Below are 14,807 nucleotides of genomic sequence, written 5' to 3'. Positions count from 1 at the left end.
TAACGAACAGTTACGGTGAGAAACCCTGTATAAGTAAGATTTTAAAAAAACAAATACCAAACGTAAAAAAATGTCTTCTATTGAAACTTCTGCTTTAAGGTACTGTTATAAAACACAAAAACGTGTTTTAAATCCCTTCTTATTTCGGTACGTAAGGAAAGATGACCCTTTGGCTTGTTCATCCTTTTTATATTCTACTGTCAGCTGTCCCTGTCCCTTCCAATGGTTTCGCGTTCCCCTTGCATCAAGCAACCCTCTTTTGAAAATTAATATTCAAAGGCGATTTCTACCGAAACAGTTTTTTATCCGACCATTAGTTAAACTGATTGAAAAAAGTTATATCTAACTTCATTAAGCCCAGTAGACACGATGCAATTTCCGCATGTATTTCTGTGTGTATTTTTTTCAAGTAAATACTGCCACGTTTCCACTACCAAATTGCAAGGAATTTGACAGAAAAAATTACCAGACGTTTTTTCCCGAATTCTACTCAACACTTCAAACAAACATCTTCGTTTCTCTCGTTTCTTGCATTGGGATTATGAACTTTCATTATACACCCGTCTGTAATTATATGCGAGACAAAAACATTTTTAAATTTTAATTTTAAAAACAACTTTTAAAAACAAAATGTTTAGTTTTTTAAAACATTTCGGTCTTTTTATACCACGAAAATTGACAATTTAAAAAAAATGCATTATTTAAGGGACGAGATTGGGATTTTTATTAAAAAAAACATTATTTGCTTGAAACTGAAAAAAGCAACTAAAATGAATTCAAGATCAAATATCTAAACGCTTTATATTTCATACCAATACCCATGTAAATCTAAACAATAAAGTTTAATTAATATTTATTGATTTAATAGTTAACTTACACAATAACAAGTCGCAATTATATTAAAAAATTTGTTTAAAAATTAGCTTAAAATCTAACTTCTGCTGGTTATATGTCTAAAAAGCTGCTCTGTCTAAAAGAGATACAAGAAATCTGTTAATTAAAATAAATCAATTAGCAAAATAAATAATGTTAATAAAATTCCGCAATAAACAGTTTAAAAAGAAAATTTTTCGTTCTATCTCCTCAAGTTTTTTAGTTTTCATAGTTGACAAAATGAACAAGAAGTGTAATGTAATAGTTGTAATTAAGATTTTTGAAATTACCACTAGATGCGTGGACACTTACCCCCCCCCCCCCAATTAACAACTAAATAAAATACATTTTATTATGAGCATAAATCTAAATAACTGTTCAGACTGTCATATCAGTAATCACTATATGGCTTATATTATACATTTTTCTAAAATACTGATTATTAACGTTTTCGCTTTTATTTGAAAATTATTAACTGGCACGCTAGGGAAGTTTTAGTTTATACAAAATAACTTATTATTTATACATTAAATTTGCTCTCTGTGTATTGAAGTAACTGGATTTGATTTCACCCCTGACAGTTTTTATCGTTGAGATAATTAAAACAAGATTTTAGTTTGAATGTATCATTTTTAGGGCAGTACTTTCGTAAAAAATGGCCAGGCCTTGTTAAATGATCTGGGAAAACGAGTTAACGGTGTGGAAAACGTTGGTTACAAATAAAATGGTGTTGACCGTTGCTAGGTCTTTTTTGTTGAAAATCGATATATGACTGCGCATGCGAATATCATTTGTTCTTTGTGGCTGTTAATACATTAAACCTTTCTATTAGATTATAGATTTTTGATGTGTGTTTATGTATGAATGAATGAGGGCTTGTGTGGTATAATATATATATATATATATATATATATATATATATATATATATATATATATATATATATATATATATATATATATATATATATATATATATATATATATATATATATATATATATATATATATATATATATATACAGGGTTTTTCACTTAAAACTCCGCACGCCAATAAGTCCAAAACGAAAAGAAATATTTAATTTATGTAAAAAGTAGTCAAAGTGTGGGGTCAAGTAGACATTTCCTAAAGTTTAAAAAATTCGACGCCTGCAAAGAGCTGGGCGTCGCGACGCGTCGAAAAATTATTCGATTGAAGAAACTCTGGAAATACGCGCATACAAAAGTACATATTATTTAAAAACTTTTTTGTTATTTACTCAAACTTATTTACTTTACCCATTTCTAAGTTATACCGATTTAAAATAAACATTTCTTGATTAATAAAAAATGTGATTAAAGCTTATTTTTACAAGTAAGCCATGAATGTTAGTTACTATGGCAACCATTGTTATGGCAGTTGTTTTAAGTGCAATTACAAACAATAGATTTCAACTATTTTAGTATGATTTTATTTATTATTTTTTATCGATTTAGTTCTGATAACATGATAAATAAATGAAAAAACAGTAAAATACCTACAAGTTAATAACCAAAATTATTATTGCAATTAACCACATAAGACATTTCAAAAATTGTGTTCAAAATTATGTCCATCTGCTCGAACACAACTATCAAAAACTTTTAACAGATGAGCTTGGGTCACTTGTAGGAGAGTCCTTCTTGTGATAGCGGCACACGCTGCACTAATTTTGTTAATGAGATCAGCCATATCTTCGATAGGTTCTTCATAGATAACGTTTTTTAGGTAGCCCCAAACAAAATAATCTGGTGGTGTAATGTCCGGGGACCTCGCCGGCCACCTTACCGGTCCATTAGTACCAAACCATCTATTGGGATATTCTCGGTTCAAATACCTCGTTACTATTTGGGCATTATGTGCAGGCGCTCCATCCTGCTGTAGCCACATATTCATTCTAGTGTCAAGAGGCACTTCTTCTAATAGTTCCGGAAGTGTAGTTTGAAGAAATCTTAAATAGCGATCTGCATTTAAAGTTCCTTCGTAAAAGTAAGGTCCAATAAGGAATCCATTTAATATGCCGCACCAAACATTGATACTAAAAATTCGTTGGTTACCTCTTTCTGTAATCCAACGAGGATGGTTTTCGGACCAAAAACGACAGTTGTGTCTATTAACGATTCCATTATTTTGAAATCGACTTTCGTCGCTCCATAAAATTTTCGAGAGAAAATTTGCATCTTGGCTATACAAATCGGACAATGTCGCTAAGAAATACATTCTTCTAGCATAATCGCCTGGTTCTAGTTTATGAACTAGTTTACTTTTGTACGGGTGAAAAGAGTTTCTATGTAGAATTCTCCACGAAGAACTTATGGTAACACCGGTATTTTCTTTTATCTCTGATAGGGATATCTTGGGGTTATTATCAACCTGCTGAATTACAGCAGCAGTATTTTCAACATTTGTAGCCGTCCTGTTCCTATCTCTTTTAGGTTTTATGAAGCTGCCATATTCTCTTAAGTTTTTACATAAACTTGAAAAGGTTTTTGCATCGGAGACTCTTCTATGCGGATAACGCCGTGCGTAAACTTTTTTTGCTTCTCTACAATTGCATCTGCATTCTCCAAACACCAGTAACATGTCTACTTTTTCCTCATTGCTAAATTGCACCATTTTCACATAATAATTCTTAGTTTTTTTTTAACCGAACAAATTTGGATATTTCTTGTGACAAAATGTGACAATTTTTTGATACAGCAATAACAACTTACGTTTGTAATTGCACTTAAAACAACTGCGATAACAGTGGTTGCCATAGTCCAACATTCATGGCATACTTGTAAAAATAAGCGTTAATCACATTTTTTATTAATCAAGAAATGTTTACTTTAAATCGGTATAACTTAGAAACGGGTAAAGTAAATAAGTTTGAGTAAATAGCAAAAAAGTTTTTAAATAATATGTATTTTTGTATGCGCGTATTTCCAAAGTCTCTGCAATCGAATAATTTTTCGACGCGTCGCGACGCCCAGCTCTTTGCAGGCGTCGAATTTTTTAAACTTTAGGAAATATCTACTTGACCCCACACTTTGACTACTTTTTACATAAATTAAATATTTCTTTTCGTTTTGGAGTTATTGGCGTGCGGAGTTTTAAGTGAAAAACCCTGTATATATATATATATATATATATATATATATATATATATATATATATATATATATATATATATATATATATATATATATATATATAACAACGTTTTCAGTAAATGTTTGGGCGCTGCAATTGCTAGAAATTACTTTGTTGGACCCTTTTTCCTGTCAGAATTAATGAGTAGATCCCGGTAGACCTCAACCATGGCCCTTTAGGTCTTCAGATTTAAATAGTTTTCACTTTTTCTTATGGGAGCATCTTAGTCGCACCCCAGTTCAGAAGAACTGAATGAAGGAAGAGATTCCTGCAATTTAAAAACAAACACTGGAGGTGTACTTCAAAGCGTGCGCGGAAATTTGAGGCTGGAGCGTGTATCTTTCAAGGCGGAGGACAACTTCTTATCTGGTTCCTATGTTCTACCTTTTTTAAAAAAGATTATCAGTAATTTATTAACAGACAATTTTGTTGAAAATTGGTGTAGGTAGTGTTTTTTCTTTAAATAGGAAACGTTTATTATTTATCTTGTTGTTAGGATGTTATGTTATTTCATTAAAACTGTAAAAGTAGAAAGAACAGTCTTCTAATTTTTTTCTGAAATACGTAAGTGAATAAATAAAAATTAGACGTTGTGTTTCTAGATAAATATTTTAATTTTCACAAAAAAAAAATCTCGATTTAACCAGTTCAGTGACGATATAATTAATCCAAATATTATTTGTTCATAGACAGCGAATGATACGTCACTGATTTCCTTGAAAAAATTAATGAGATTTGCATTCATTTATGAGCAGATTTGATCTTTTTTTTTAGTCCATAGCACGGCTTCACTGGGGTGTTCGAATTAGTAAAGTATTTTTTTTATAATATGGTGTACTTTATCTTCTTCTGGTAATGATTTTTTTCAACAAAATTAGTTTGGTTAATTTAGTTATTAGCAAAAATTTAAGAAGAACATAAAATAAACTCTCGCAAAAGCCATCGAATTCGAATATCTTAAAGTGTAAACTTAAGACCTTCAATAGAAAGTGTGCTTTTTCGTCAGCAGATCGCTTAAAAATCTTCTCATAAAACTCCCTTTACGTAGTAGTATCTAAAATACTATCTACTCTTAATTGTAAAAAAAAAACTTTCTCTATTCCAGGCAGACAAAATGGGGATTGTGCAATTCCGTCTATGCACTCATACTTTCAAAAGGGTTGTTGCTAGCGTTTAATAGCATATTATGCAAAAAGTTTTTTGGCAAAAGAATGTAATGACGTGACCATCAGAACTGACAAACATTGTGTTAAATCTAAGTGGCTAGCAACAGTGTTTAATGAAGTGACACTGCGCCAGGCTGATCAATGTATAATTTTACATAAGCAACACTAACTATATATATATATATATATATATATATATATATATATATATATATATATATATATATATATATATAGTTTTTGCAAAAGAGCACCACTGAGTGTAAGTGACGTGACAATCAGAAAACATTGCGTTAAATCTATCGAAAATATCTGATCAGTCGCAACCTATGACTAAAATACATGAAATGCTCAAAGAGGCTAGCAACAGTGTTTAATGAAGGTGACTTTTTAAAGTGACACTGCGCCAGGCTGATCAACGTATAATTTTACATAAGCAACATTAACTACCCCACATTTAACAGTCAAATGAAAAACTAAGAATTTTAGGAAATTTGTAAATGACATTGGAAGGGTACAGGTCTATAAATAAGGCAATATGGTAAAAACATTACCCTTACGAGGCTTATTTAGATTTGTTTAGAACTTGCACTAATCTTGCATTATTAATTAATTTTTTGATTTTTTTTATATTACAAACTTAAAACTAGGCTTTTATACCTAAAACTAAAGTTCTCTGTAGTTCAAAAATTTAAGGGGTTTCAACATATGTTGAATCTCTCTTCTTAAAATCAATTAGGACTCAGTACCTATTTATCACGAGTATATTCCATCTCCTGAGATTTTCTAACAATATGAAATTATGATTGAAAAATATAATTTATTTACTCAGAATTTATTTATTTAGTATTTTTCAACAATTAATATCATGGAACAAGTTTGTTAAACATAAATTTAGTCCCGAGTTGTATTTGGCATTAGCGGACTGAGTGGTTAATAAACTCGTGACTGAAAAAATGTATTAATGTGTTGATGTATTAATGTGTTGCAAACTTTACTTTTTGTACCGAAAATATCTGGGCCTCCAAAACCGGTAACTAAAATACAGGATATCTTCGAATTTTCTGGCGACAGTGAGTAACAAAGCTGACCTCTTAACTTCACATTCCGTTTGTTGATGAGCCCATAATTGTGTATTTTAGAGGAGGGAGTAGAGAAAATATTCTAAAAACAGAGTATTCATAGTGGTCAATTGTAATTAAGTTGGCTAGTTTATTCCATAGTACATATTTACATTCAAGTTAGAAGTCAAAAAATTATTTAATAATTCAAGCATTTAGTTCATGTTAACTGTAATTTGTAAGATATACTATTGCTTATGAAAATCAGTGATTTGGGACTCTATTTTCGGTTCAATGATGCAGCATCCTTTTATGAACACAGCCATGCAATACCTCTTTTCAACGTTTGGTATAAGAAGATGCTAGACAGCGGCTTGTGAAATAATTGCTTTCTAAAATTATGAAAATCTGGGTAAAGTTGTTTATAGGTCTAAAACCAATTGCTTACCTTAAGAGGTTCTATGACGTGAGTGGCTTGTAATCCTAAACTCCGCAAGAGAACCACAGGTGTAAACTCAGTATTATATAGTCTATGCAAACTTTCAACGGCGAGCATGGTTGGGACATTATGCTGTTGTCTTTTTGTTTCATAATCTTTCAAGTAACTCATGTCATCTGTGAAAAAAAAAGCGTTTTGAGGGAAAAGCTAATGAAACCTTGTCAAGCAATTAAAAAAACAACATAGGGACTTACTCAAATTTGCGCCAGAAATGTTAGCTTCACCTAATATTTCATTTAAACATACAACATCACCAAATCCGAGATTGACGCCTTGCCCAGCTAACGGATGAACTCTGTGAGCAGCATCACTAAAATTTTTTTGAATAAACACTACATAACATTATAAAAAAAAACTATTAGCAGGCCCTTCAGTTGGTTCAGAATTTTAAAATTAAACATATTTAATAATTTTATAACTTACCCAATCAAAGCCACACCTTGTCCAATATATTGCGCAGAATGACCAAATCCCAATGGAAATGCAGCTCTGGATTCCTTTATTATTCCACAAATCTTTGGAGGAATTTGGCGAATTCCGCCGGATGGGCAGTTTAAAAAGCGCAATAATGTGTCAAAGAGACTTGAAGCCTGTTGAATGACACTATGGTGATCATACTTCTGCCACTAAAATATTTGTCTTAATTGGATGTGTTTAAAAATATCTGTACAGCATATACAAGTGAAGCCAAGAATCATTGGTGGGATAAAATTTTGTTTATTCAATTTTACGGAGGATGATTTTTATCCTGTTGAATCTGTTGTTAAAAATCGACAACACCATACGGCCAAAAAGCCATAATACAACTCAATATTGAAAGCATACTCTAAATTGCAAGATTTAATAATAATATTATCATTAAGAAATATTGAAAGAGGAAATCAATATCAAAGAAAAAAGAAAAAACTATCATCAAAACATTTGGGTAGCCACGAAAATCTCTATAATTGCTGAACAAGAAGTCTATTGCTGAATTTTTAAAAAATGTTTTAAAAAGCAAAATAATATAATTATTTTAATTTTCTTACAATGGCTTTGTTAAGCTCATCAACAAATTCCTCTTCTCTGAGGTTCAAGAGTAACTTTGCCTGCTCTGGAGTGGTAGACCATACCAAAGAACTCTGATCAGCTGTCAACTAAAACAAACAAATTTTGTAAGTTTTATGAAAAAAGGTAAAATTTGTACTTACAGGCAACAAGGCAATTGGTCCCGTAGGTAAGAACCTTTGCCAAGCTATTTCATTTTTGATTTCCTAAACACAGAGAATTACATTTACTTTTATTTTCATCACCTTCTTTTCAAAATTTAGCAATAATTTTGTTTTAAATTTTATATAGGATCGAGAATTTATAATAGTTAAAAAACTAGTAATCAAATTTTAAAATATACAAATAAAAACAAACTCAAAAACAAAAAACAAAATAAAATAAAATGATTTTCACAAAAATCAGGAACTTCTTACCAAAGCTGCTGAACTTACATACATCACTTAATTTCAGTGTAGCTACAACACCCATTTGGTTATAACTCCATGACAGGTAATCGGTCTTCATAGACTTTCGTACTAAGGATTGCACCCCATCACATGCCAACTAAAATAAGATTCTTTTGTTAATTTGAATTTTGCTATTGAAAAAAGTTTAAATTTGTTTAATTAACTAAAAAGCAAAAATTGTAATTATTTGACTCCTTGACAAAAATAGCAATAAACATTTCGACAACATCCCTATTGAGCATCAAATGTGTTGGAAAAATTCATCTGTGGTCACAATTTTAGTGCTCATCCAGACGATTAAATTTAATTATAAATATTTATAATTACCAATAATTCACAAGTGAACACATCATCATTGTCCATAGTTACAGTCACCACATTTTCTGTAAGTATTGGCAAGTCATATTTTTTCACTTTGGAGTCATACATGACATTAACATTTGGTACATTCTTGATTTCTTCACTCACTGACTGCAGAATTACATCATTTTCTACTACATATGAAACATTGTCTTCTTCTGAATCACCAAATGTAATGTGGGCATCAGATATTGCATCCCAAACCTAAAAGTAACAAATTTTTGGAATTCATGTTACTTCTTATTAGTTTATTTTTTATTATTTCATATGATTTGTGGTAAACATAAATGATAGCTTTCCCTTATATAAAAAAAGCTACTAGCAGAATAAATGGAACTACAAAATATCAAAATAGACAAACCCTAAATTATTACAACAGATTCTGACTATACTAGATGGTGTGGTTTAAGATGTTAAATTAATTATTTACTAATGATCAGTCCAAAACAATAGACAAGAGTACAGAATACCCTTAATGATGAATAATGAGAAATTTATTTTTACCATATTTTTATCCAAGAGAAAATACAAACCTCCAATCTTTTAACAGCAGTAAATCTTAATTTTTCAATAAATTTCCATGCGCCTATATCATTCAGAAGCTTATGAGTACCTGGATTGATTGAGACAACACGATTGCTATAGTTCTCGGGCAATTTCCAATGCTTTTTTGAGCTCCCTTCCAATAATAACACTTTTTTATTTGCCAGTCGACTATTTTTTCCTGAAAATAGTTTTATGCAAATCTTATTTATTGTTGACACATTATTACCTAAGGCACAAGCAAGTGTTGTTCCAACCATTCCACCTCCTGCAATAATTATATCAAAATGACTACGAACATTTATAGAATAGAATTTTTTGACTTTCTGCAATTTGGAGCTTATCAAGAATTGAGAATTATTAAATATTATTAAAGACATATTTTTTAGTCCTATAATGACTGCAAACAAAACATGAAAGTCAAGGTTAGAATCACAGAAATTTCATCTTCTTTTTATATTTCTGATTACTAACAGTTTGTGCAAATCAACTGCCCATTGCTGCAGAGGACTATTTTCTGTCTGATATGTGTAAATGTATAGAATTTTTTTTATTGCTATTAGCAATGTTGCTCAAAATAGGCTTTCGGCACAATTACAACGACAAAGTAAGGTGGTTGTGGAAAACAATAAATTGAATTAATTTACAATCAAATATAATAAATAATACCTACTGAATCCCTGCTGACTTAAAACAGCATACAAATTATTATTCAAGTAGATAAGTTTTGAAAAAACAAAATCTACGATGGTACATCTACAAGAAAAGCTAAAGTCAAGGGTTTGGGAAAAACCAAATCAGGTACTCATTTTTTGACTTGGATAAAAAAAATAAACTGCAAAAGTTCCATTGAGGACGCGTTTGTAGATTTTTTCAAAATTGGAAAGGGTATTACTAAAAAAATAAAATCGAAAACGGTTCAGTTTTTCCCCCATATTTCGGAAAGCGTCAAGGATAACAATTTTATAATGGAATATTATTGGCATCGGCGTTAAGCAACTCTGCCCAAAGTTGAAGTACCCTGTATTTACTTTTGTTTCAGAGATCCCAACAGTGAGAGGTGAATATGAAAAAACCGCACTGCCCTGTAGGTACTTACACTATATTTATTTTGCAAATTTCAACCAGAAAATTTTCTTGGTAAGTTCAAAAACAGTTTAAATCATTAATAGTATAAAACATGTCAAATAATTAATACACACCAAACGCCAATATGAAAAAACAATCTTAAAAATTGAAACATTTCAAAAATCGCCTGTTCAGTTTTTAACTTTCAATTCCTTAATTACACTAATACAACATACACTCAACTTAGTTATTCTTAGTATTGATATAATTTTAGGCATCGTTCATTTATTATAGCGATGGTATTTTTTTTCATATCATATTATTAAACAATGAATATCGGTTATAATAATAATAATAATTATTATTATAATAGTAACCAGGTCAACATAAACAAATAACAAAAATACCAAATATATACCAATAAACAATATAGTATAAACAAACTCAATCAAAAGCACCATATAAAGAAATATAGAAATAAAATACAAAACTCAAAACCGAAACAAATTATATTACCTAAAATCTTACTGAGGTGATAGATCATTGACATCGATATCACTACAAATATAATACCATTGTTTAAAAGAGTGGATTTCTGATCAAAATTTTTATGGTTGGTGGAATACTGGACATATTCTAACTGCCCATGAAGGAATGTTAAAGCCAATTTGGATAATTTAAATAAAAATTCTAGTGATACATAAGTGCCTACTACTAATTAAAGCTGTAATGTGTGGTTCGAGCCGCCACACCATCACACTTAAGGCTACAAATATCCTTTGTACTTTTTCTTACTTAATAATATATTTATTGAAAATCGGCTGCATAAGCAAAACCAAACACAAAAATATTTGTCGAGATTTGATGAGATTACACCAGGAGTTAACAATTTGATGACCCCTCTAATTAAAACATTAATAAATATAGAAAATTTGAGAGATGCAAGGGTAGTCCCTTACGGAGCACCACTTCCTCGCATCTTGACGTATCTATCGACGACTCTATCTCTCATGTACGCGTTCAAAAACAACACTAGATTAGAAGAAGTTAGTGTATAATGCATCAACTCGAGGTCAATATATATATATATATATATATATATATATATATATATATATATATATATATATAGCGGGGTGGAGGGCTCGGTACAAACCGGGAACGTCACCTTGACGACACACCGCCATAGACATAGGAGTGGGGCGGAAAAAAGGATGGCGAAGAAGAAGAGACTCGCGGTGACGGTTCCGGAACCGCTGACGGGCTTTCTTCCGGCGCCAAGGAATCCCGCCACGCCGTCATCGGAGCTGGGCCCGGGAAAGGCTCTCGGTCCTATGCGCAAACGGCGGCGGGGGGCCTGAACCGGTGGTGGGTCTCAGAGGTCAGGAAACTGACCTGTCTTCCGAGGACCTACTGCGGTTCATAGGGTCTCTTAATCTCCGCGTAAGCATGTATATTATGCGGGGGGGCAAACCACCCCTCCCCGGATACGCTCGGTTAGGCTGTGGAGGAGCCACATCCTGATCGAGATGATGGATGAAGAAACCAGGGAGTGGGTTCGCAGGGAGCTGATCAACGTCAGGGCCTGGGGGCTCGCAAACCTGGTGGAGGTCGATCCGGAAGGATTGGGACTAAGAAGGGCGGCGTTCTGGATTCCGGGTCTGGGGGCGGGTGTCTCGAACGAGGCACTAGTCCGCTGCCTGGCAGCTCAGAATGGCCTAGATTGCCGTGCCTGGAGGGTCTGGCAGAGAACGGAGGACGCAAGGGGCACAAGGTTGGTGGTGGGCGTGCACGAGAAATCGGCAAGCGCCATCACTTCTCTTCTGCCTGGCGACTCAGGTTAAAGTGAACCTGGCGGCGCCGATGCCGCAGGGGGATGAGGTGGCCGCGGGGGGCTCACTCGAAGAAGGTTCGTCCATGGAGGTTGAGGGGCCTGTCGGAGAGGCGGCACTCACAGCTTCTGTGGGGATCCTACCAGGGTCTACCAGTCAGGAAGCGGAAGCTGAGGGATGTGCTACCTCTGGCTCGGATTCGGGCTGAGGCTAGCATCGTGACGCTCACGTGGTATTCCTGTAACAACATCTTGACGGGGATATTACAAATTAATCTGCAACACAGCAGGGCTGCAATGGTCCACTTATGCAGGACAATTTTGGAGGGCGGTACATCCTTCATACTGATCCAATTGCCCTGGATTGTAAAATCAAGAGTTAGGGGCTTATTTCTGGGAGGGCTGCATAGTGTCGACTCCTCAGAGGGCGGTCCCAGGGCCTGAATACTAACCAGGGGGCTGAAGGCCTTTTTCCTAAGGGACAAGACGTCCAGGGACCTGGTTCCAAATCTGGCCAGATCCCCCACTCGGGACGGCGTGAGGGAGGTAATAATCGCCTCTGCGTACTTTCCAGGCGATCGCAGCTGCCCTCCGCAGGAGATCAGTGACTTGGTCTCCTACTGTGAGGAGGCGAATTTTCCTCTTTTGATTGGCTGCGACAGTAATGCCCACCACGTTTTGTGGGGCAGCGCGGCGACTAATAGAAGGGGGGAGACCTCGTGCAGTTCATGGTCTCGACAGGGCTGCAGGTAGCCAACAGAAGGGTAGAACCCACGTTTTTCACGACGGGTCGGAGCTCGGTTATAGACTTGACACTTTGTACCAGGGCTCTGCTCCCGGAACTAACTGGGTGGTGTGTCGGTGGGTAGGAGTCTATGTCGGACCATAGATACATCACCTTTGGGTTGCAAATGGGTGTTCGGGAACCCGTTAGATTTAGGAACCCCCGGCCAACAAACTAACGCTATAGGGAGGAGCTCGCTTGGCGCCTAGGGGGTTTACCAAGAAAACACCGGACAATCAAAGTTATAAATAGGCATATCTATATAATCTGTTTTATAACATCTTTTATTAATATTTTGTTACTTTTAAGATAAGAACTTTCGTAAGGAGGTCAAAAGTGCCGTAGCAATCGTGTTTCAAAAATTGCGGCGTAAAAACTTTTGAAATTTAATATGTTAGATATTGCCATAGTGTTTTCTTAGAGGTCTCAGCTTTCTATCTGAACCCAGAGTTAAAACACCTTACCTCTGCTCTTCTCTCTAATAATTTCCACATTAAAAATATTAAGCGTTCCATCAAAAAATACACTTCACCACAACCTTCCAATAGCAATGAGGCCGAAAGCAATCCTACACTTGCCACTTACATTCAAAATATCACTGACCACATATCAAAAGTTCTAAAGAAATATAACGTCAAAACCAGATTTACCAATTGTCGAAAATCTCTCGACCTCTTCGATCCCTAAAAGATTAAATTCCATTTGAGATGCCAGGAGTTAACAGCATTCCATGCATATGCGGCAAAGAGTACATTGGAGAAACCGGACGAAAAATATCAACTAGGCTCAAAGAACACGAAAGAGCCTTACGACTAAGACAAATAAACTCATCAGCTGTTACCGAACAACTAGAATTCTTGCATGTAATCAGTTCTTCTATCAACGAAAAATCCGAGAGTCTATAGAAATCTGTAAACAACCTAACAATCTTAACCGCGACTCAGGTCTCTACCTGTCATCAATATGGGAATCAGTCATCCGAGACGAAAAACAAATATAATAAAATAAAAAAATAAAACAGTTCGCAACACAGTATTTTTCAAAATATAGCGAAAATATGAATCGCCTTATACCCGCTCGACTGTGCACCGTCATGTTAAAAAGGAGAAGCGTGTTCTGGAGACGATACCTATTTATATTTACTTTAATACACAACCAACGGTGCTCGGATGCTCAGAAATGTGCGCAATAAATGAAAAATATACATAAGGACGCTAGGATGCTCGAATGTAAAAGTTTTCCCGTGTATATTGGACGCTAGCAAGTTACCTCTTTGAAAGGACGCCGACATATTAGCATCATAAAACTTCACGAAAATGATCTTCGTAAAATCTGGCCTAAGAAAACCCAACGCCATCTCGTTTACAAAACTTACAAAACTGTTGTATACATAATTGTTATTTACATTATATAAAACTAGAGTTGCTAAAAATCCATATCGCAAATATTTGGTTGTCAAATATTTGCATCTTCCCCTAATTAATCTGTCTTTTTAAAATATCTAAATTAGATAAATAAAAATTAATTGCAGTAATTGTATTGCAAAAATTAATAACATTTTTTCCTAACAATCGGTGAACGGATGTTAATTAATTTTCTACATTTTTCTACTCTCCTGGTATAAGCCTTGAGAGTCATAACTAGATATTTGTTATTAACCTTTTAGAGGTTGGGAGTTGTTATCTCCTAAAGCTAGTCCGCTTTCCGAAGGGGATGCAAGTTTTCTTAATTTCGTGGAGAAAAGGAAACTTTGTTACTGTCACTTCAGTTCCCGGTACTTTCGTCGCGCGCGCGTCGTTGTTCGCTAGGAAACTCCTTGAAGAGAATCAAAACATCATGAGAACTTTTAACACAGTTCAACTGCGTTAACAATCTTTATTATTCTTTAGACCATAATTACAGAAAATAATGAAACCTTCAAACACTATGGTTCAGTTTTGAAACTGCCTAGTATTTTTTCAATTTATTAATTG

General features: G+C 34.0%; 1 protein-coding gene across 1 annotated transcript; it reads right to left on the bottom strand.

The window, feature by feature from the left end:
- Window positions 1-6,170: 6,170 nt before the first annotated feature.
- LOC132701151 (ubiquinone biosynthesis monooxygenase COQ6, mitochondrial) lies at window positions 6,171-9,582 on the bottom strand. The gene is made up of 10 exons (XM_060668865.1): window positions 9,381-9,582; window positions 9,142-9,332; window positions 8,576-8,812; window positions 8,238-8,345; window positions 7,943-8,005; window positions 7,781-7,888; window positions 7,176-7,378; window positions 6,947-7,062; window positions 6,702-6,868; window positions 6,171-6,645 (listed from the first exon to the last, which is right to left on the bottom strand). Exons 1-10 carry the CDS (start codon window positions 9,529-9,531, stop codon window positions 6,616-6,618), a joined length of 1,374 nt encoding a protein of 457 aa, XP_060524848.1. The 5' UTR covers window positions 9,532-9,582; the 3' UTR covers window positions 6,171-6,615.
- Window positions 9,583-14,807: the final 5,225 nt, after the last annotated feature.

This window comes from Cylas formicarius, unplaced genomic scaffold (assembly GCF_029955315.1).
Source record: "Cylas formicarius isolate icCylForm1 unplaced genomic scaffold, icCylForm1.1 PGA_scaffold_10__41_contigs__length_53128322, whole genome shotgun sequence".
Taxonomy (NCBI): Eukaryota; Metazoa; Arthropoda; class Insecta; order Coleoptera; family Brentidae; genus Cylas; species Cylas formicarius.
The sequence above is the reverse complement of the archived record's forward strand: the minus strand, read 5'-3'. Positions and strand labels throughout refer to the sequence as shown.